This window comes from Eptesicus fuscus, chromosome 21 (genome assembly GCF_027574615.1).
Source record: "Eptesicus fuscus isolate TK198812 chromosome 21, DD_ASM_mEF_20220401, whole genome shotgun sequence".
Classification (NCBI taxonomy): domain Eukaryota; kingdom Metazoa; phylum Chordata; class Mammalia; order Chiroptera; family Vespertilionidae; genus Eptesicus; species Eptesicus fuscus.
In genome coordinates this window covers 24,384,180-24,408,147 of record NC_072493.1, presented here as the reverse complement: position 1 = coordinate 24,408,147, position 23,968 = coordinate 24,384,180, and the positions used below count along the sequence as shown (strand labels likewise).

Here is a 23,968-nt window from a genome sequence, read left to right as displayed (position 1 = left end):
GTTTGACGTGGAAACCGGGTCTGAACAGAGGAGCCACGCTTTCCAGGGACCCGGGTGGGGTTCAGGCCCCTTCCCCCAAGTCCTGGCTCTGGCAGACAGTCCCATTAGAACAATCGCAACAGGAGACTTGACTCTCTCATCTTACACTGTTGGGCTCTGTTTGAATTCTTTTTTGACTTTAGTAATTTTTTTAAACCCTGCCAACCCCCCGTCTCACTCACGTGATCAGCTCAGGCTGTGGATGCGGAGATGTCACAGACAGCGTAGAGGGCAGTGACGGTCAGTCGGTCTTGTGACTGGTGCAGCGTTCGGATGTTTTCCTGAGAGGGCCCCTCTCCCTGTGCTCCTCAGAGCTGGTCCTGCTCTGCCCACGGCCCTTCAGAGAGCCTTCCCTGGCCTTGGGATGAACGAGGCCTCTGTGGTGCAGCTCCGGCCCCAGCTCCTTTCTCTACGTGGGCCCTCGGGTGCATCATGCCCCCTGTTCCCATCTAGGACCTCCACAAGCCCCACCCAGCCCCTCACACTCACCGTGACCACGCTCTTGCTAGCCTTTCGCCATCACCTCCTCCAGGAAGGCCTCCCTGACCAGGCGTGAGCCCCTGGGAATGCCGTCTCAGTGCTCGCATTCTCTCTGCAGCATTCGCTATAACCGGTTACAGTTGTAACCAGTGGCACTGTGGTTAGTTAATGCCTGTTTTGCCCTCTAAACCTCCTGGGCAGGACGTGAGCCTTTCTTCCTGTGTCCCTGGCACTGCACGGGGTCTGACACCGCGGGGGGCGGGGGGGTGTGGAGCGCAAAGAAGGTTGCTGTGAGTGGCCTAGAGCCAAGGCCTTTCCCATCTCTGGTCTCGGCCTCCCCTCCTGCCACCTGGAGCTGGAGCACAGCGGATTGACCCTACACAGACATTGGGGGGTCGGCCTTCTTGTGCCACCAGTGTAGCTTGAGGGTGCACACTTGACCTTCCGTGACTACCGGCTGTTGGCAGAGGGAGAGGTGGGAGGCGTGCACCGTTGGCCTCGGAGCGTGAGAGAGCCCTGACCGTCGCGCTCAGATAGTGGCGGTGGGAAAGGCTGCTGTGAACTGAGGACACGCCTCTGCCTCTCTGTCTGATGGGCTTCCCTCCCAGCTTGCTTGCTGCCCATAACAACGTAGCAGCACCGTGTGAGTGACAAACGGTGGGAGAGGGAGGTCCCTCCGAATTCCCACGTGCCGGTGCCGGCGGCGAGTGTGCAAGGCGGCTGGACGCCCCGAGGGAGCACGCTCCCTGTGGGTGCACAAGCCGGGCGCTGCGACGGTAGCCCCAGGGGTGTTCAGAAAATGTCTCAGCAGCAATCTGATGTATTGGTCAGCCTCGGCCTGGCCGGGCGCCCGGCCTGCCTGGGAGGGACAGTGGTGTGTCACCGTCTCTCCTGTCCCTGGGAAGGAGGGCCCTCTGAGGAGGACTTCATTTTGGATGATGTGACTCCGGCCGCTACAAGACTGAATTAACCCGATGGCTCATCATCACCCCCAGGGTTTTCCAGCGTTGCCGACCCCCACGTGCCTGAGCTGGGCCTCCCTCCTTCACACACCTCTCCCTGCCCGGGCCCACCACCCCCAGATCCCAGGAACCGGTGAAGCACAATCCTCTGGGCTTTAACAACACGCCCATGGAGGCACTTTGTGTTCTTTCTCTCAAAGAAGGCCCCGCCTCACAACCTCAGGGCCCACAGCCCGGCTCCTCCCGGGCCCCAGCTTCAGCCTGAACAGGACAAGTCTGTGTGAGAGTCCTCAGGGCTAGTTCAGGCAGACGCTTGGCCTTCCGGACTCAGCAGGGCTGGAGGGGCCTGGGAATCTGCATTCTGGACACCCCAGTGATGCAGATGCTGCCGGCTTGGGCAGCACAGTTGAGCCCTTGACCACCTCTGGCAGGTGCGTCAAGTCTGGTTGGGGTCAGGCACAGGTAGGGTGAGCGGTCCCTTTGGATGGTGTCTGCACTGTTCACAGTGTTTTTATGATCATCGGTCCGGCCCAGGCTTCCCCACCAGCTCATGCTGATACAGAAATAAGGAGCAGTCTGCCCAGGGAGGGCACCTAGCTCGCAGCTTGCCAGCTGATTCTGATTGGCTGGTCAGGGCGGCTGAAACAGAAGGTTCCCAGGCTGTGGCCAGAGCCTGGGAAAGAATGCAGTGATTGATTAGTGATGTCTGCCCGGGAGGGGCCATGAGAGCTGTCCCTGGCCTGAATGTTAATCTCATTTCCAAGGCATTCTTTTTTAAAAGAATAAATAAATCTTTATTGTTGAAAGTATTACATATGTCCCTCTTTTTCCCCCATTGATCCCCTCCAGCCCGCCCCCCAACCCTCACACTAGGCCTTTACCACCCTATTGTCTGTGTCCTGTGTACATACAAGGTCTTCGGTTGATTACCTTCCACCAAGCCACCCCCTGAGATTCCGCACTTTGCTCCATGCTTCCATGTCTCTGGATCCACTCGGTTCATCAGTTTATTTTGTTAATTAAAGTATCATATGAGTGAGATCATGTGATACTTGTCCTTCTCTGAGTGACTTATTTCACTTAGCATGATACTCTGCAGGTCCCTCCATGCTGTCTCAAAGGGTAAGAGATTCTTCTTTTTTATTGCTGCATAGTATTCCATGGCATAAATGTACCACAGCTTCTTTATCCACTCATCTACTGATGGGCACTTGGGCTGTTTCCAGATCTCAGCTATTGTAAATTGTGCTGCTATGAACATAGGGGTGCATACATTCTTTCTGATTGGTGTTTTGGATTTTTTTAGGATGTATTGCTAGAAGTGGGATCACTGGGTCAAATGGCAGTTCCATATTTAATTTTTTGAGGAAACTCCATACGGTTTTACATGATGGATGCACCAGTCTGCATTCCCACCAGCAGTGTACTAGGGTTCCCTTTTCTCCACATCTTTGCCAGCACTTGTCAAGTTTATTGATTTGTTGATGGTAGCCATTCTGACAAGTGTGAGGTGATACCTCATTGTCGATTTAATTTGCAATTCTCAATGTGCACTTTGGAGAAGTGTCTATTTAGGTCCTTTGCCCATTTTTAAATTGGATTGTTTGTCTTCATTTTGTTCAGTTGTATGAGTTCCTTATATATTTTGGATATTAACCTTTGTCAGATGTATCATTGCCAAATATGTGCTCCCATACAGTGGGCTCACTTTTCATTTTGTTGATGGTTTCTTTGGCTGTGCAGAAACTTTTTATTTTGATGTAGTTCCATTTGCTTATTTTCTCCCTTTGCCCTAGGACAGTGGTCGGCAAACCGCGGCTCGCGAGCCACATGCGGCTCTTTGGCCCCTTGAGTGTTCTAATGCCACTTCTTCAAAATAGAGTGGCCCAGGTCGAAAACCGACTTCTGCTTGTGGGCCACAAAGTTTCAATCACACTGTATGTGCGCGCCTGCACGTGGTATTTTGTGGAAGAGCCACACTCAAGGGGCCAAAGAGCCGCATGTGGCTCGCAAGCCGCAGTTTGCCAACCACTGCCCTAGGAGATGTATCCATAAACATATTGCTACGAGAAATGTCTGAGATTTTGCTGCCTATGGTTTCTTCTAGGATTTTTATGGTTTCCTGACTTACATTTTATCCATTTTGAGTTTATTCTTGTGTATGGCATAAGTTGGTGGCCTATTTCAATTTTCCCAACACCATTTATTGAAGAGACTGTCTTGACTCCTCTGTATGCTCTTGCCTCCTTTTGTCAAATATTAATTGAGCATTATGGCTTGGGTCAGTTTCTGGGGTCTCTGTTCAGTTCCATTGATCTATATGCCTGTTCTTGTGCCAGTACCAGGCTGTTTTGATTATGGTGGCTTTGTAGTATAACATGAAATCTGGTATTGTGATTCCTCCAACTTTGGTTCTCTTTGGTCAAGATTGCTGTAGCTCTTTGGGATCTTTTTGGTTACATATAAATTTTTGGAGTATTTGTTCTAGATCTATGAAATATGCTGTAGGTATTTTAATGGGGATTGCACTGAGTCTGTAGATTGCCTTGAGTAGTATGGATATTTTAATGATGCTGATTCTACCAATCCATGAAATGGTATATTCTTTCACTTGTTTATATCTTCTTTTATCTCTTTTTTCAACGTCCTGTAGTTTTCCGAGTACAAGTTTATTCCTAAGTATCTTAATTTTTTGTTGCAATGGTGTATGGGGTTGTTTGTTTTGTTTCTCTTTCTGAGAATTCATTATTGGTGTATAAAAAAGCCATTGATTTTTGGGTATTGATTTTGCACCCTGTTACATTGCCAAATTCATGTATTAAATCTAGTCGTTTTTTCGGAGGTGCCTTTAGGGTTTTCTATGTACAATATCATGTCATCTGCAAATAATGAGAGTTTTTTACTTCCTCCTTTCCAATTTGGATACCTTTTATTTCTCCTTCTTGTCTGATTGCTGTGGCTAGGACTTCCAGTACTACGTTGAATAAGAGTGGTGAAAACGGACATCCAGGTCTTGTTCCTGTTCTTAGGGGAAATGGTTTTAGTTTTTGCCCATTGAATATTATGTTCGCTGTAGGTTTGTCATATATGGCCTTTATCATGTTGAGATGTGCTCCCTCTATTCCCACTTTGCTGAGAATTTTTATAAAAGATGGGTTTTGAATTTTATTGAGTGCTTTTTCTGCGTCTATTGATATGATCATGTGATTTTTGTCCTTCAATTTGTTTAGTGATGTATCCCGTTTATTAATTTGTGAATATTGCACCAGCCTTGCATCCCGGGAATAAGTCCCACTTGGTCATGGGGTATGGTATTTTTAATATATTGCTGGATTCTATTTGCTAATATTTTGTTGAGGATTTTAGCATCTATGTTCATCAGGGATATTGGTCTGTAATTCTCTTTTTTTGTAGTGTCTTTAGCTGGACACTCTCAGGAATTAGGATAATGCTGGCCTCATAAAAAGAGCTTGGAAGTATTCCTTCCTCTTGGATTTTTTGGAATAGTTTGAGGAGTATAGGTGTGAGTTCTTCTTTGAGTGTTTGGTAAAACTCCCCCGTGAAGCTGTCCGGATCTTGGCTTTTGTTTGCTGGGAGGTTTTTTATTACTGCTTCTATTTCCTCAGTTGTTATTGGCCTATTCCGGTTTTCTGATTCTTCCTGATTCAGTTTTGGGAGATTGTACATTGTAGGAATTTGTCCATTTCATCCACATTGTCCAGCTTGTTGGCATATAGTTGTTCATAGTATTTTCTTATAATCCTTTGTATTTCTGTGGTGTTGATGTTTACTTCTCTGCTTTCATTTCTGATTTTATTTTATTTTATTTTATTTTATTTTATTTTATTTTATTTTTTTTTGGGGGGGGGTGGTTCTCTCTCTTTGTTTCTTTCCTCTTTTTTTTTTTTAATTAATCCTCACCTGAGGATTTTTTCCATGGATTTGTAGAGAGAACATTGATGTGAGAGAAACACATCAATTGGTTGCCTCCTGCATGCGCTCTAACTAGGGCCTGGGCCGGAGGAGCCTGCAACCAAGGTACGTGCCCTTGACAGGAATTGAACTCGGGACCCTTTAGTCCGCAGGCCGACGCTCTAGCCATTGAGCCAAACTGGCTAGGGCTCTCTTTGTTTCTTGATGAGTCTGGCTAACGGTTATCAATCTTGTTTATCCTTTCAAAGAACCAGCTCTTGGTTTCATTTATTTTATTTTTTTTAGTCTCTGTGCCATTTATTTCTGTTTTAATCTTTATTATTTCCTTCCTTCTACTTCCTTGAGGCTTTTCTTGTTGTTCTCTTTCTAATTCTTTAAGTTGTAGGGTTAAAAAGTTTATTGCTGATTTTTCTTGTGTTTTGAGGTAGGCCTGTAGTGCTATGAACTTCCCTCTCAGGACTGCTTTTGCTATGTCCCAGAGATTTGGGGTTGTTGTTGTGTGTTCATTTTAATTTGTTTCCAGGAAGTTTTTTCTTTCTTTCCTGATCTCATTGGTAACCCATTCATTGTTTAATAGCATGCTGTTTAGCCTTCATGTGTTTGAATGTTTTGGGGAGTTTTTACTATAGTTGATTTCTAATTTCATTCCACTGTGATCTGAGAAGATGCTTGATATTATTTCAGTCCTCTTGAACTTATAGAGACTTGTTTTGTGTCCTAACATGTGGGCTATCTTTGTGAATGACCCAGGTGCACTTGAGAAGAGTGTATATTCTTCATCTTGGGAGTGAAATGCTCTATAAATATCAATTAAATCCATCTGATCCAATGTGTGCTTTAGAGACACTGTTTCCATGTTAATTTTTTTTTTGTCTGGAAGATCTATCCAGTGAAGTTAGTGGGGTGTTAAAGTCCCCTACTATGACTGTATTGTTGTCAATCTCTCCCTTAAAGTCCTCTAGAAGTTTGATTTTTTAATATATTTAGGTGCTCCTATATTTGGTGCATATACTGTATGTTTGCCAGGGTTATATCCTCTTGTTGAATCAGTCCCTTTAGTATTATGTAGTGATCTTTGTTGTATCTTGTGATGACCTTCATTTTGAAGTCTATCTTGTTGGATATGAGTATTGCTACCCCAGCTTTTCTTTCCTTTGCATTTGCATGGAAAATTTTTTTTCTATACCTTCACTCTCATCCTGTGTGAGTCTTGTTTTCAGGTGGGTCTCCTGTAGACAGCATATAGTTTGGTCATGTTTTCATATCCATTCAGCAACCCTATGCCTTTTGATTGGAGCATTTAATCCATTTACATTTCAGGTTATTATTGATAGGTACTTATTTATTGCCATTTTAATTCTGTATTCCTAGGTTTCTCTCGCTCTTTCTTCTTCTCATTACTGCAGTCCCTTTAGCATTTTTTGTAATGCTGGCTTGGTGGTGATGTACTCCTTTAGCCTCTTTTTTCTTTTTTTGTCTGGGAAGTTCTTTATTTCACCATCTATTTTGAATGATAGCCTTGCTGGATATAGTAATCATGGTTTCAGATCCTTGCTTTCCATTAGCTTGAATACTCCATGCCATTCCCTTCTGGCCTATAGAGTTTCTGATGACAAATCAGATGACAGCCTTATGGGAGCTCCTTTGTAGGTAACAGTTTGCTTTTCTCTTGCTGCCTTTAAGATTATCTCTTTGTCTTTAATTGTTGGCATTTTAATTATGATGCGTCTGGGCATGGGCGGGGCCGGTGCTGGGTCTCCGCAGGCTGTGGGGACAGTGGAGCCCTGGAGCCTGTCCCTGGCCTGGTCCAGGAGGGGAAGGGGAAGGAGTGGCCCTGGGCGGTCCCCCTAGTTGTCCGGGGACCAAGCCTCCCTGTTGCACCTCCCTCGGGGCCTCTTCGAGGCACAGGGCAGCATCAGCACCGAGGCCTCAGTCCCACCGGCCTTGGGCTGTGGGGGCTGTCAGGGAGGCGGGACGGGGTGAGGCGGGACCTCGTAGCACCGGACATCTGTTTGGTGCCTTTTCCTCTAACTGTACCCAAAGCACAGCTCCACTTCGAAAGATGACCACTCGTGTGGCCTGAGAAACGTGTCTGTCTCCGCCCCGCTGCCGGCCACAGCCCTACCTGGGCCCTCGGGAGGTGTGCAAAGCCAGGGCTGCTCCCTGCGCAGGGAACGTCCCGGTGGGCCCAGGTGGGTTTCTGCCTGTAGCTCCCTCGGAGAATCCTGGGGGCGGAGGGGGAAGGCCTTTCTGCCTCTTCCAGCCCCTGGGGCCTCCAGGCCTTCCTGGGCTTGTGACCACCTCACTCAAGTCTCTGTCTGTGTCTCTGTCCTCGCATGGCCTTCTCCCTGTCCTTGGATTTAGGGCCCAGCCTCATTCCGTAAGCATGACCTTATCTGACCTAACTACATATGTACTGTTTCCAGATCAGGCCATGTTCACGGGCTCTGGTGAATTTGCGGGGAGACACTATTCACCCCAGTACATGGTCCTTCCCGAAGCAGATGGCTGGGAGGACACCAACCTCAGGATGAGGCCCTTTATCCTAGACTCTGGGCACGATTCTGAGCTGGAAGAGAATTTGGATCATCGACTAGGCCAGACCACCAATGGAATACGGAAGCCCAGAGCTCCGTGCCTGTTTCCTCATTGGTCAGAGAGGAGTGATACTCTCTGTGCCTGTTTCCTCATTGGTCAGAGAGGCGCCCAGAGCTCCGTGCCTGTTTCCTCATTGGTCAGAGAGGAGTGATACTTTCTGTGCCTGTGTTATGTGGTCATGGATGGGGACATGAGTGCTTTGGAAAACAGTGCCAGGTGTCCTGTTGCAATGTGTGGGAGACCTCTGACCCCAGGACAGGGCATCTGCTGGGATACAATGGGTTTGAGGGCCAGTGAAGGTCAGCCCCTCCAGGACGGGGCCCAGCACAAGCCTCCCAGCACCCCAAGGCCCCTGTGCTGCACCCCATCTTTCCTACTATGCTTCCTTTTCTGCTATGCCTCTTTCCATGGCTGAGGCAACAGCAAGCACACAGTAGGTGCTGACAGTCCAGGGATGTCAGTCTGAGTGGGAGACTCTAAATTCTGTGCCTCCTCACAGAAGGTCACCTCATGCCCCATCTATTTGAGGGATGCCAATTCCCGGGTTTGCCCCTGACTTGCCAGTCAGACACTGGGGGTAGCCAGGCCAGGAGGGTTTTATCACACCTCAAGAGACCCTATCTCCAAATTAAAGCCACATTCCCAGCTTCCAGAGGACAAAGTTTGGGGGGACACCATTCAGTTCAGTATAGATGCTAAGGAGGGAACTGGGGGGACATGGGAAGGTCACCCCATGCCCCACCTATTTCTGTGTCTTGTGCATCTGTGACCTTGACTTAGATGTCGCCCCTGAGGTTGCATATCCATCCCGTGAGCCTACAAGGGCTGGCTCCCACGTTGGGGGAGCCGCCCCCACCCACCCACTGGTCAGCAGCACACAGGGACCCCGGCTAGATTTCATGGCCTAGGCTCCCAGCTGGTTGGGGGAGCGGGACAGGGGGTGCAGGCCTGAGTAACATTGGGGGTGGGAGGAAGAACGTGATTGAGAAGCAGCCTGTGGAGTGGCCAGCAAGTGAGGAGGCCCCCGGAGCTCACTGGCCTTCCGACCCCTCCCCCCCACCCGAAGGTGTCAGCCAGAGGGGACTTGGCCCCTGAGCCCTTACCCATCGGGAGCTTGGCTGCTGGCGGAGCCCTGGAAGTCTCATTTAAAGTTCACCTTCGCAGTACGCTGGGAGGTTTTCTCTATTAAAAGCACTCGTCTTGATTGAATTTTATTTTAAGGTTGGCACAGCCTTTTCTTTTTATGTATGTGTGAACGTATATATGTAAATACACGTATGATGTTGGTGGATTAACGTTCCTGGTATATTTACTAAGTGAAGCTGTGGAAGCCAATAGTGGCCCCTTCAGGGGAGTTTCCCACTCGCTCACTTGTGCTGTGCAGGTAGGGGGCCGCCGAGCAGAGGGGAGGCAACATGCCCTCCTGTCCAGGAGTGCAGGCCGCGGGGGCATTCATGACAGGCACCCATCCAGGGTGGTCGATGGGCGCTGTGACGACAGGTTCCCAGGCCCTGAGGAGTGGAACGACTTGCACGCTCCCCGTGCTCGCTCTGAGGCGGGCAGCAGAGTCTCAGGCTCAAGGTCAGGCCATGCAGCGGAGCCTGGGGGTGCCCCGAAGATGCCATGTGCCAGGGGCCCGCCCAGAAGCAGATCTGCCTCTGAGAGTCATCCAGGCGGGAAGGGGTGGTTTTATTTCCAAGGTCCAGGACAAAGCGGAAGCACGTGTGGTGAAAGCATGCTCTTCGCTCGACCTCTGGACACGCCCCTCCCAGGAAAGGCCGCCGTCACTGAGCCGCGTGTCCATGAAGGCCGGACTGGAGGACGGCACACGTGTTTGCATGTGTGCTGCTGGGACGCGTGTGTGCAGAAATGCTTTGGAACGATGCCCCGTTAGCCTGACTTTCGGGGGATTTCAGCTGAGTTCTGTGAGGTGGGTGCTTGTATAATAAGCAAATTCACGTCATTCCTTTCTAAAGGAGGAACCATCAGACTTGCTCCTTTAACAACACAAAATCTCACACTCCCGCTTCCCTGTAACTTCATCCTGTGAGCAGCCTTGCCCAATCCGGCCTGCTGCACTTGGCTGTGGACTTGGGCACACTCTCGCTCCAAAGCCTCTAACCGCTGCTCCTCAACCATCATCCATGGCTCCCCATTCCCCCTGCAGCCCGGCAGCCGCTCATTCTACCCTGAGCTGGCCCACTTGCCTTTCCCTCTGCAATCGGGCCATGGTCCCGCTGTCCCCTCTCTTGGGTGGTCAGGACCGTTCTTTGGGCTCCATATTCATCAGCATCCGTCGTGGTCGGCAGCAGTGACTGCTGGGGACGTGGAGGTCGGCCGTTAGCAGGCAGCAGACAGTGTTCTGCCTCACATCTTGTCAGGATGAAGCCTGCCCCAAGCCATCCAAGCTCGACCTCAGGGGAGACTCTCCACGGGAGGGCGCTGGGCCCTGTCCCAGACCTGCGATGCCGGTCTGCGGGACCTCGGGCTCCTCCCTTTCTTTTCACGGAACTCGCTTTGCGCAGCCTGGCAGCCTGCAGGGAGGGTCTTTGCAAGACGCCCCCAGGGAAAGCTGAGGCTGAGAGACTTCCTTCAGGGGCAGACTCTGGCCTGCCCGACCCTCTCCTGGGCACAGCTTTGATTGTGGCTGATCCCGTCCCCCACACCCAGCCTGTGCTTGGGGCCTTCATGTGCCCCCCCCATACATTCACGAGGTCAGTGGTGTCACTGACTCGGTGTGACCAAGGGAGAAACTGAGGCACAGACGTGTGACTTCCACTGAGCCTCTCGGCTCCTACGTGGAGTGCCACGCCTGTGCTCCGAGTGGCGCCATCACCCTCAGTCAGGTGCCGGGGGAGTTAGCCTGGTCTCTGGGCAGAGCCCGTGGGAGACAGACTTGCTTTCTCCCAGCATCTGGAGACCACACTTCGCGCCCACTCTCTAAGCCTGCCTCTTGCACACACCTGGGCTAGAGAGCAGCTGCTAGAAGGTGCCAGGTGATGGCTGAGTGCGCCCCCTGGCCCCGTGTGGTGGGGTGGGGGGTCCGAGTGGAAGGAGCGCCGGGCGGGTGAGTGTGCCGGGGACCAGCTGCAGTCCCAGCCCGGCCTCCCAGAACGCCTTCCCAGCTCTCAGCTCACCTGGGCCTCCTTCTCAGGGGGAGCCGGGGGTGGCAGTGCCATCTGCTGGGATGAGCGATGGGCGTCTGGACGTGTCTGGAGAACCCTTCTGTGGCGATACGGCGCCTCCCTGGGCCTGCAGCCAAGCCTGGGGCTGGGGGAGCGTTTTGTTCCTTATGCCCTTGACCTGCTGAGTGCTGACGGGTCCACCACCAAGCCTGCCTGTTCCTGCTCAAAAGCCTGGCTGCCCACTCGCCCCTTGGGTGCAACTGCCCCCCAAACTGTTCATTTGTCAGGTCAACATTGATTAAGCACCTGCTCGCTCCTGGAGACTGAGATGAGTCAGCGGTCTCGGCTTCGGTGTGTGGGGCGACCCAGGGAGGAGCAGGGCACTCCTGCTGCAGGACCTGAGCTCCACTGGGACCCGGCCCCGCACAGGGGTGGCGTGCCCTGTGCCCAGTGATGTTCGCTGAATGCGTGAAGGAATGAGAGATCCGGAAGTCTGAGGCCACTTACCCCAGGGCGCCCAGCATCCTGTCCTGGGCCAACCCACTGTGGGGATGGGCTGCCAGCCCTCTGCCTCCTGTGCCCTCACTGCCCTTCCTGTCTCTCTCCCCCAGGACCTCCCACTCCCGGGCCAAGGCCGAGGCAGCCCTCACTGCGGCTCAGAAGGCCCAGGAGGAAGCACGGATCGCCAGGATCACTGCCAAAGAGTTCTCACCTTCCTTCCAGCACAGGGAAAATGGTGAGTCGGGCGCCGGGCGATGGGGCAGGGTGTCCTCCAAGGCCACATTCCAGCAGGTGCTGCCCGCTGCCATCTCCCCTCGTGTCCATGCTCCTTCCTGATGATGGGTGTCCCTGCAAGGGGCCTCGGCACGCTCCTCCCTCACACGTGTCAGCGTGTGTGTGGTCTCAGCATCTCTCCCTGCCTCCAGGGCTGTGTCCCTGTGTGCACACCCTCCATGCATCACCCTCCTGCTTTCCATGATGGTGAATGTCTGTGTGCTCTGCGTGAGCATGTGGCCTCTCCCTGCCCTTCCCCCAATGTCATGCTAGAACTTTCTGTGACAAACCAACTATTCTGTGACTGCTCTGTTCAGAAAGGTAGCTGCTGGCCATGTGGGGACTGCGGCTAGCTGGCTGAGGCCCTGGTCATTAGTTTCATTTGATCGGAACTGATGTACATTTAACTGCCGATAGCCACGCGTGCCTGCTGGCGGCCACACTGGGCAGAGTGGCTCATTAACGAGGGGAGCTCCCGCCATGTCCTTTGGTGGGAGCTGGAGGAGCTAGAAGCCACTGCAGGTTGCAGATCTGCGACCCTCGTCCTGTCTGGGGACCAGGCCTGAGGGAGGCAGAGAGGGCTGGAGAAGGCGGGCATTGATGAGAGAGGGGGACAGCCGCCTGTCTCCGCTCACTTCCCTCCGGCCTCACTCTGAAGCTGCTTCTGCGGCAGGAAGCCCTGGAGAACAGTTTGTGGGGCTAGAAGCCGCTGGAGGTTTTAGGCCGGCATCTGCCATGTGCAGTCTGTCCTGAGAACACACCCGAGCTCTCCTGGAGCCGGAGCTCCTGGCCTCCCTGGGAGGGTCCCGGCTTTTGGGGCAGCTGAGGGAGGCCGCCCGCATCTGGGAGACAGGAGGACCCAAGATAAGGGACAAAGGTGCTGGAATTCAGCCACACATGTTCTGCTTTGCATTTTCACAAGGATGCTTCCAGGAATGTCACGCGCTCTGCAACTAATTTTAGCTGAGCACCGTCTCCTGGCTGGTGGCGCTGATAGGGCACTGGAGCTGAGCATGAGAGCACCACTGTGGGGCGTGGGGTTCACGGGACCCTGCAGGGTCGGTGTCCAGGCTTGTCTGGGACCCTAGGGTGTAAGGCACAGGGGCTTGGGCCCCAGAAAGTCCAGATCACAGTCGGGCAGGTCAGGGAAGGGATCATGGGAGTCCTGTGATGGGGCCAGGGCTCTCCAACCCAGAGCCATAGGGCCCCCCACAGGGAGGGGCTCCCTCAGACACCCCCTGGCCTGCTTCCCTCTCTGTGCTGGGAACTGGGGAAGAGGGGGACTGCAGCCCAGCCTATGTCCCCATCCCATGGCTGCAGAGGTGTGGTAGTTGAATGAGATCTGGACTCACCTGGCTACCCCCGTGTGACAAATGGGTGCAGATGCAGGGGGACTGACTGCTTGCCACAAGTCCCAGCACCTATCTCTAGCACATCCAGGACCACATGGGACTCCCCTTGGCGGCCTTCGCCCTTTGAAACACCCCAGGGACTGTTCATGGGCGTTTACAGCTCTGCCTTGTTCTGGTCACTGTCTCAGGCCCCCATGCATGCCACCAACAGCATGGTGGATGCCTCCTCATAAACGGGGGGCCCGGCCCCTGCTGAGAATTCTGGCCACACCGAGGGTGCTGTGTCCCCTATGGCCTTCTTCTGCCCTGGTTCAGAGGCTCCAGCAGGGAGGGGAGCCCAAGCGGGGGTGGGGCAGGAAGAACAGGCCACCAGAGGCCTAGGCCACCAGAGAGGTCAGTGTCCTGGGCGGACAGGCCCCCCCTCCCCAGGCCACAAGACCTCGAAGGCCACCTAGCAGGAGATGCTTCCTTTCATCCTCAGGAGGGCCCCATGGGGGGCGGGACCTGAGACCCCCAGAGTAGGCAGGGCCCCAGTCCTTGCACACTGAGCCTTGGCCTGCCCTGCAGCCGGGCTGGGGCCAGAGCTGCTGCCCACCACTGCCTGTCGTGACCTGGTCGTCCTCAAAGCACCTGTGGGCGGAGGCTTGGGGTCCATGGAGGGGCTTTGGGAACCACTGTGTCCCAGGCTGTTCTGCCGTCCTCAGGCGAGACCAGGCCTCCGCACATGGCTGAGTAACCAGCCTCTGTGCTGCCCGTCCCTCCGTCTAGGGCTCGAGTACCAGCGGCCGAAGCGTCAGGCTTCCAGCGACGACATCGAGGTGATCTCCATGGGGACGCCCATGCAGCAGGAGAGCCCGGAGCTGTACCGCAAGGGCACCACCCCCTCGGACCTGACCCCCGATGACAGCCCCCTGCAGAGCTTCCCTGCCAGCCCCTCGGCCACCCCCCCACCAGCCCCTGCCTCCAGGAACAAGGTCGCCCACTTCTCGCGACAGGTGTCGGTGGACGAGGAGCGGGGCGGGGACATCCAGATGCTCCTGGAGGGCAGAGGAGGGCACTACGGCCGCCACAGCTGGGGCGAGGAGAAGGCGGGGGCCTCCAGGGGGGTCCGCAGCGGAACCCTCCGCAGCGGCCAGCCCGCGGAGGACTTCCGCACCCGGGGCTCGGGCCACAAGCAGCCCGGTAACCCCAAGTCCCGGGAGCGGCGGACGGAGTCGCCCCCTGCCTTCTGGACTTCCCACCCTCGGGCCAGCAACCCCAGCTCGGGGGGCGCCAAGCTGCTGGAGCTGGATGAGGAAAAGCTGAGCAACTATGAGATGGAAATGAAGCCCCTGCTGAGGGTGGACTCCCACGTGCAGGAGGCGTACCCCCAGAAGAGACGCTACAGTAGGGGGGCTGCCTGCCGGGGCCTGGGCGAGGACCGGGGCTTTGGGGCACAAAGACTGAGATCCAAGTCCCAGAACAAGGAGAACGCCCGGCCGGCTGCGAGCGCGGAGCCCGCGGTGCAGAGACTGGAGAGCCTGCGGCTGGGCGACAGGGCCGAGCCCCGGCTGCTGCGCTGGGACCTGACCTTCTCCCCGCCCCAGAAGTCCTCGCCCGTGGCCCGGGAGTCGGACGAGGAGAACGGGGACGAGCTCAAGTCCAGCACGGTGAGTGGATGCCCGTGGGGAGTGGGAGCCCAGGTCCGTGCCCCACCCGGAGACTTCCATGGAGTCCGCCTCTAGCTGAGTGGGTGGGGTGGGGGTCAGGAGCGGCCCCCAGGGTGATGGCCTTTGCTTCCACAGGACTGGGGCCCTCTCCCTCCCAGGAAGCCAACGCAGGGCTGGGTGGCATTTACTTCAGACAGAGACTCAGGAGGTAGTCACAGGCTTGATCCTTTTAGTGAAAGCACTTGGCAGTTTTGGAAGCTCCCAGAAAGAAAAGGGCAGCATGGGACCCCAGCCTCGCCCAGACCGTCCCCAATTTCCTCCAACTTCCCTGTGCTGGAGAGTGCCCCCTGTAAGCCCTCACCACTGTCCACGAGGTACCCCTGTCCAGGAGACACACAGAGGGCCAGACGCAGAGCAGGGGGCGTCAGGCTGGGTCAGGTCCTTTGTCCAGGCCACATCGCTGACCTGCAGGCCAGGCACTGTGGTCCCATCTGCCGGGACACAGGTGTCCTGCTCCACAGCCTCCTTTCTAATGGTGAGACGGACAGTTCTGTGAGGCTGGCTACCCCACAGCCCTTCCTATAAAGCCGCGGTTCTCGGAGTGTGGCACTGCAGGGCACTCTGGGAGTTTGTTAGAATGAGGCTCAGGCCTGTGGGATCAGTGGCTCTGGATGGGGCTGTAATCCAGGTAGATCAGGCCCCGTGGGGGACACCGGAGCTGCTCAGGAGTGAGGACCGAGTGTCTCAGGTGCGAAACTCACCTAGAAGCACTACTCCCAAGGCGGATGGACGCAGTGATGGGCAACCTTTTGAGCTTGGTGTGTCACACTTCGCCAAAAAACTGAGCATAACTCGGGTAGTGTGTCACTTTGAGGAAAAAACATTATTTCGCGATATTTATAGTTTAAATAACATAAATGTTTCATCCTCGGCATGCGGCGTGTCATCAGAAATGGCACTGACACGCGTGTCAGAGGTTCGCCATCACTGGATTAGAGGAAAGAAAAGACACCCTGGGCAGGACCCTGTCAGGGGCTGGGGAGAGGTACCTCCTGGGACCGTCAGGCGGCTCTGCCTCGAAGCAACATGCCTTGGTCCCTTGGAGCAGTGGCAGCAGAAAGGGCCACTGGGACACACTTCAGACCCACACCCCAGGCTGATGCCCGTGTGGCCCCGCACGATCCCGCCTGGACCAGTGTCAGTCTACAGGGCCTCCCGCACTTGCTGATGGGCGCCGCGTGCCACAGTCCCACGTGTCCCAGAGGAACGCTGGGGGCCTGCCTCGTGGGCATGCAGAGCCCGACACCTGCACTCCATCCAGACTGCCCCCTGGGACTTAGCGCCGCCGCAGGGCAGGGGCAGGGTCTGCCCATCCCCAAGGAGTCCCATTCCTCATCTGGATGTTGTCCCTTTGGGAGAAAAGCTTCCTATCAGAAGACAGCCTGCTGGCCCTCGAGGCCATTTCTGCTTCCCCTTGAAACCATGTGAGCATGTCTTCTTGCTGGTGGGCTGGTTCTTAAAATGCTTCTGTCTTCCCCGCCCAAACCCCTCTCGAGTCCCCTGGAGGGCAGCCCCCGGGACCTAAGTGCCAGCTGCTACAAGTCCGCTTTCCTCTTTCTGGCAGCTGGAAACGTGTGTGCACGTGCAGCCACATGTATGTGGTGTGTGTGTACCTGATGTGTGCCACCCATGTGCACTTGTGTGCGGATGTGGTTATTTTAGGACAGCGGGATGATGGGCAGGGGTGGAGACGCAGGGCAGGTTCCGTAGTTATCCCACTTACCCTGCTGGCCAATCGGTGCTTTAAAATGGAGCTCCCTTGGGAAGAGGTGCAGGCTTCCAGCTGGCTCTGGTACTTCCTGTGCCAGACCAATGCCTGGTCCTGAGGGGCAGCTGGGGACCCCAGGACAGGGGAGTGAGTGGAGGGGAGCCCCAGCAGAGGCCTCAGGTGCTAGCTCTAACCCTGTCCAGGGGGCAGGCTCTGCGCCCATCACTGAGGCTTCAAGATGCCGAGCCCAGAGGAGAGCCTGGGTTCTGGGCGCCCAGGAGAGGCTGGAGAGGACGAGCGCTCCTTCCTGCTGGCGAGGGAGGCGGGCTGCCCAGGGACAGCGGTTAGCACAGAGCTGGAGCCGCTTCCGGGAAGGTGGTTTCTACTGAGGAAGATGTGTTCAGAGGCCTATTAGAGGTTCTCCCACTGGTGGTTTGGAGATCCCAGGCTGAATTTAGGGGCCACTCTGGGTGGGCTGCATCTGAAACCCAGTGGCAGTGTCTGAAGTCCCAGCCGTACAGAGCTGGGTGTGGGGTGTGTACTTAAGGAGAGACCTGGGCACCAGAAGGCCGGGCAGCCGCCAGAGTGCTCGAGTTCCCAGGGCGGTGACTGCAGACCCGGAGGCCACTGGCAGCCTCTTCCTCAGGTCTGACTTCTGAAGGGCTTCATGCGCTGAAGAGTTGGATGTTTGGTTCCAACCTCCTATTCTGGTCTGGGGCTGGGGGGTGGGTATGGCCAGAGAGAGAACACTCCAGACCAGGCTCATCCCTTCTCTCCTTCTGTTCCAGGGCTCAGCTCCCATCCTGGTAGCCATGGTGATCTTGCTAAACATCGGAGTCGCCATTTTGTTTATTAACTTTTTCATCTGATGAAATTGTCACATTAGCAAAAATACCAGTTGGTGTACAAAAGGGGGACGTTAAAAGCAAAACAACAAAAAGGAAAGGATCATAACTCGGACAGCCCACAGCTACTTCCGAGTTTCTTCACAGAACAATACGATTGGGTATTACTCACAGTTTGCCTTTTTTTCTGGGTAATGTTTTTTGGATTTTAGCCAAAATTCTTTGCTTGTATAACACTATGCTGTGTGGCATGGCAGAAGGAGGCCAGCACGCCGATCCTCCAGCTTGAAGTGGAAAGAAAAGGGATCCCAGCAAATCAGCGGCAAAAAAAATAAAATCGTCACCATTGTCATCACTCCCTCCTGGGGTGTGGGAAAGGAGGCGGCCCAGGAAGACCCCTCTGAGTGTCCAGCTGTGCCCGCCGGGGGAGCAGCGGTTGGGAGGTGTGACGCGGGGAGTCAGCTCACTCTGCTTCTCCTCCCTGTCCTGGAATAGCGGGGACAAGTGTGGTGTGAGCGCGGGGAAGAGGGTGTCCCATCCTGGCTGGCAGCAGCCTGGGCTTTTTCTGTTTTAAATCTGTGCTGCAGAGGTCTGTCTTCTCTTCTCTTCCCCAAAAAAACAGATCCCTTGTCTTGGCACTGCCCCACGGCTTCCCCTGCAAGGCCAGGTCCCACACCGAGTCTTACAGCGAAGTCCTCATTTCCCTGCTGTCCCTCTCTCTTCCCCATCCTCCCACCAGACCCACAGGGGAGCTTTGCTGCGGACATCCAGAGCCCGCAGAGGCGCGGGGCTGGTGCCGGAGGGCAGGGAGCAGTGCAGCCCCTGGGCCATCGCGCTGGGCTTCAGCACAGCCTTCCTGTACTTACTGTGCAGGACAGGTATCCAGGCTCCCACGTCCCTGTCAGACTCCGCAGCCCTTTCATGACACCATCTTCCCCCACGTCACTGAGCCCACGAGTTTCATTTTGTCCTGTGCCTGCAACTTCCCCCACAGACATGCCTCTTCTTCCCAGATGCCTCATTCATTCTCCGGAGCTGCTCTAGTCCCAGGACAGAATGTGGTTGAAACCAAGTGGCTTAAAAATTCCTGAGAAATCGTTGCATATCCATCTCCCCCAATATGTAACACAACTTTCAGCCACACACAGATTCCTGGTGTTTCTGCCTTCTCCAGAATGCTTGAGTGCTCTATGGTCCTAGCTCGAGCCAGCCCGGCCAGCAGGTATGGACGTGTCTGTGGGGCCACGGGCACGTCCATACCAGGTCCCCTGTGCTCACAACTGGGAAGGTCCTTAAAGTGAGTTCCCACAGTCGTCCTGGGTACAGCCCGCCTATGACTCTGCCTTGCTTTGCTTATGTTTAGCTGTTTCTCTGCTACCTTTCAAGCAGATTTCTTTACTACACTGCACTGGATTGCTATATTTTTAACCAGAAATAAACTAAAGATTAGAGCATGTTCCAGTTAAATTCAGTTTTATTTTTTTTCTGTTATACATTCAATCCCCGTTCCTTCTCACATTTTGGTTTATGTTGGGGTCTTTTTTGGGGAGTGGAGACATGGGAAAGGGAGGGAGGATCCGTGGGAAATACATTTCTGATAAAGTTGCTTTCTAAAGGGATATTACATCTTTTTGTACATCTTATTTTCCGTTCCTCTTTTTTAATATCAAGTGGTTGCTGCAGACCTGAAGTGAACCAAATAAAGATGCCTGCTCCTTGCAGCTCTAAGAACCATCATGCTGGGATATGTGGTTTATAATTCTGTTTGCAACTCTTTGTCAAGATTACAGATTTTTTTTGGACATTCCAATAACTGCATGACAAAAATGGTACCTACAAATGCAGGTTTATCTATTTACATGCAAACACCATGAGGCTGTTAGATGCATAAAGCAGCACAGAAGCGCACATCATTCAACAGAAGCAGTAGTGGTTTCATGACTAGATGTCCCCATCACTAGTCCAGCTGCCAATCAAGCACTTGTGAAAACCAAATCAACACCTCCTCCGCCCCCCCCCACCCCCCCGCCCCCGCACCTGCAGAGGGCAGAGCCATTTCCCTGCACGCCTGGTGAATTCCAAGTAGATTCCACCAAGACCAAAACACTGGGTCGGAGAGACCAGAAAGCTCTTTTTTAACTGTTCCAGTGTGGTTCAAGACCAGGCTGCCTCGCAGCATCCCTGCAGATAGGCCGAATGCTTTGCCTACCTGCCCAGAGCCTCAGGTTTGCCCGATGGGTGCACCAGTCACCTAACTCCAGGCCAAGTCAGCTGACCTGCTTCTCTCATGCACGATCCTCGTGGATGTGTGTGCTGAATTCAACAAGGACACGTGGGGCTGTGGGGAAAATAGACATGTGTCATGGCTGCCCCCACTGGTGCAGAGCACTGACAAGTTTTAATTATTTCCAGAACAACCTTGTGAGAGTCAGTTCTCCTGACATGCTCTGGATGTGAAAACCTGGGGCAGAGAAATTGAGATACCCGAGATGCTAGGCTGGGCCATGGGAGAAGGGGTCACCACCCGTGCCCACCTCTCCTCACCCGCCCAAGGCTGGGAGCCGGCACTCGCACCTTACCCTAAAGTCACCAGGCAACATGTCTGTGCTGATGGCTCACCGGTTCCACTTACCACAAAGGAAGGAGCCTCGTGCGTGCACCTGATTACTTGTCCTTTTAAGTCTGCTTCGTGTCTGTACAATGCCTGGATGATTTCAGGCCGAAAAACCCTTGTCCATCCTTTTGAATTCTAAGGTTTGTAATCATTGGCACACAGATTCCCAAAGACAGAGATGAGGTATGCAGTACATAAGCCACAATAACTGACAAAGACGATGCTGATATAGAAAAAAATCAGTGCAGCCACAAAAATGCAAAGCCCGCTGCCTAGATCATGCGAGAGGGAGAGTCAAGAAAATGCAAGGACTCTCTGACTCGCTTTCCTAGGAAGTCCACATCTAACGACCAATACACTCCGGTCTTTGTTGAGACGCCATGGCGCGTGGTGTGAATAAACACTCGTGGTGGGATGACAGGCTCTTTCCAACACGCACTAAACCCAAGATAAGAGTGAGTCTCACCAGTGCAGACTCCCCTCGGGGCCTGTCGGGCACCCAGGGCACACAGATGGAGCAGCCCCATGTCCTGGCTAATACCTGACGCCCCAGTCTGGTCATCAAGATGCTCCCATTCCCTTTCAGTAAGTCATTCGGCCACCGCCCCTCCCCCCGCTCTCCCCCCCCCCCCCCCACAAGCCGACGGGCGTTCCCAAGAGCTGGTGGAGGTGTTCAGATGCCACAAGACACTGAGGACTTGTTCAAGAGGAATATTTGGGGAGTGAATCAAATAGTGGTCCCATTTTTTGCGATTTTTGTTAGTTTGGGTTTCTGATTATTCTTTAAAGCATCTACAATCACCACCAGTATTATCTCTCTGGGCAGGGTTTTCCTGTCAGGCAGTTCTCACCTGTACCCAAGCAGGGGGAGGGCCGAAGAGGCCCAGTGGGTGCTCCCCGGGATGCCCCCAGTGCCCTCCTCCAGGGGGACTTGCTTATTTCATCTTCACATGCACAATAAGACTTTTCAACACGAAGGGTGGACGATGCAACCCTTCTACAGGAAGCTCAGCTTAACTTTTATAGGTCTTGTCTTCCAATTATTTTCTTGCCTTTGGTCTCAGAAAGTTGCCATAAAGGTGCCTACTAGGTTTTAAGACATCGATTTCCACAGCCGAATGTACTGCCTGACCCTCACAATCAGCTGACAGTACTGAGTATCGCTGACAAACACCTCAGTGTCATGATACCGGGAACACAGTCATCTGTAATCTTGCCTCGGATAAGCATTGGCTCCTAGTTAAGCATAAAAGTGAAGTAACAGGATCAAGAGAAAGAAGGAATGAGGGTGAAGCTCTGTCTGTAGATGTAAGGTGTCTGGCTAGTTTTGTTCTCTGGCCAGGGCTGGCCACGTCAGGCAAGACCACCAGTAAGCAAACACTAGAAAAATGACCTGTCCCAAGTGTCCCTAACTCAGCCTTAAAAGAAACAGTGCAGTTGCCTTTGATTAAAAATAAAAAAGCTGTATTTTGACAGTGTATCCATGTGCCCGGACCATGTGAACTACAGACTCTATGGAATGTCTGAAAACTATGGAAGCACAAAGGTTCAGTCACTGAAACACGTGAGGGTCGGCGCTGGCTCAGGGAGGCACGGGAGGCGGCGCTGGCACGGAGTGCAAAGTGCAGAAGGGAAACAGCGAGGCGTGGTGCCAGAAGAGGGGACCACCCCTGAGGGAGATGGAAGCAATGCTTTGGAAGATGGCTAATGTTCTCCACAACTCACAGAACAAATGCTGTTTCTGGAGTTTGCTTCCACATGAAATCCCAACATGGAAGTGCCTGAGACAAATGCAAACGTGCTCCTAAACCTCAGAGAAGCAGGCAGCCACAGGGGCAGAGCAAGGTGTGAACATGAGCTTGCCACAGGAAGTTGGGTGCAGTGAGCCTGGGTCCGGGGTTTGGGGGGATGGCGAGCTGGGCCGGGGGAGAGCGGCAGACCTCACACACCTACCTCACTTGGCTGCCCCACCACACCTCTGCCCGAGATACACACAGCTCACTGTGTGCCGACGCCACGGGGCCAGGCCCCAGGCTTCCCAGGCCTGCCGCCACATCCGTGCAGACCCTCTCCTGCTGCCCTTCCCATCATGTCTGTGCCAGACGCAGGGCTCCAGCTGTGCTGCCATTGCTTGGTGATGTGGTGACAGCAGCAACCCAAACCCATGAAGGCAGAAGGCCCCAAGGAATGGTGGAGACTGGTCTTGGCTGGATCCCTGGGCCCTTGGTAATTCATCCACATCTGCTAGGTCAGACAGGAGCCAGGGCTACTTCCTTAGAGGTCAGCACTTGACATACCCAATGCAGGCGTGATAAGTTCTAGTCCCTTAAGATTAGAGCACTCATATTGCAAGAGCACTTACACAGCCCAAGAATTTCTCTCTCTAAATGTTATCAGTCCCAAGAGGGCAGACATACTATGCACCCACCGACCTTCCATGAACGACGCCTACACCACGCTGTGAGCCTGGAAAGGCAGGTCAGGAGAAGTCTGCCCCGTGTGGGCTTCCCAAACATCGGCACAGGCCAGGAAGACAGTGAGAGGCTCAGGAGGAAGGAATCAGCGCTGAGGGCCAGCACTGTGCATGCGCCCTCCAGGCTACTCAGGCACCCATGGCCCTGAGACCAGGCTCTCCCACTGGGCCTCTGAGTGAGCCTGTCCTTTAGCGTGGTCACGGACACCATCAGAGCAGCAGGGCCTGCACTTTCACCCGTCTGCACTTGACCCTCACGCACACACAGTGGCTTATTCAGGATCCGAGCGCGTCCTGACCACTGACCTGCCAATGCCTCCGAACACTGGGCTAACCCTGACAACATTCTCCAGCTGGACCCTGCTTATCGGCACCATCACCATTTCTAGCCTGAATGAAAAACCCACACACTCGCACCGTTCAGGTGAGCAGTGCGTGAAGCTCATCCTCACACTAGACATGAAACCACTAATCCTGATGTGGTTGCCTTTTTGTGAATGAACTCTAACATAAATCTGTCTCAATCTGCATTTTCTTTTTTCCACCTTTTTCCCATGGTGCATGTGAACTGTTTGCTAATACTGTGCAATCATTTTGTGCATTGACAAAAAAGAATGTTGACTGTTCTGATTTTTCTTATTAATGAAGCAGCTAAAAACATTACCTCGGCCTTTTTCTTTTAGTTGGAAAAATAGCTTGGTTATTTACAAAATGAAAATAAAGTAATTTTCTTTAATGAATGTTTAAATCAGACCATTACTATATATTTCACTATCTGAAAGCAAGGGACACTGTTGAGATTAAAGAAAAATTTTGCTCCTTATAGTAATAAATATTGTCATTTGAAATTTGGAAAACTTGCAGCCTTGTATAAGTAGTGTCTTTAATGCAAGCTCCTTCTAGTGACAAAATTATAAGCTGGATAATTACAACTTACAGAACTGAGTCTCCGTTAACCAACAGGGTCCCTCTGTCACATTTGGATCTTATTATTTTGAGTAGGAAGCTCTGTGAATATGAATCTGAAACGTGCCCCCCACCTTCTCTCACCAGCTTTTCCTATGTGATTAGGCTAACTCTATTCACTGTCTCAGGTTCCTCACCATAAACTGAGTGCCTGAGGCCTCCTACCCATTCAGGCCTCACTCCCCCTCTGCCATTTGCATTAACAGCCCAAGGATCTCACAGTATTATTTTTTCCAAACCTATTTTAATTTTCTTAAACTTCAACATCTGTGTTTCTCATGGGGCGGTTGTACTAAGTGTCTTTCTTTCCCACGAGAGTTTCTCTGCCTCAGAATCCTCCTGACACACTGCGGTCTCCAGGCCCTGCTCCACGGGTGAGATCCCTTCCCC

At 53.4% G+C, this 23,968-nt stretch overlaps 1 protein-coding gene across 1 annotated transcript in view; it reads left to right on the top strand.

The window, feature by feature from the left end:
• Nucleotides 1-17,856, top strand: part of JPH3 (junctophilin 3) — a 78,915-nt gene extending 61,059 nt beyond the window's left edge. The window contains exons 3-5 of the mRNA XM_028142933.2: nt 11,749-11,873; nt 14,032-14,912; nt 17,469-17,856. Coding sequence (XP_027998734.1) covers nt 11,749-11,873; nt 14,032-14,912; nt 17,469-17,549 — 1,087 coding nt within the window. The 3' untranslated portion in view covers nt 17,550-17,856. The remainder of the gene's footprint in view (nt 1-11,748; nt 11,874-14,031; nt 14,913-17,468) is intronic.
• Nucleotides 17,857-23,968: the final 6,112 nt, after the last annotated feature.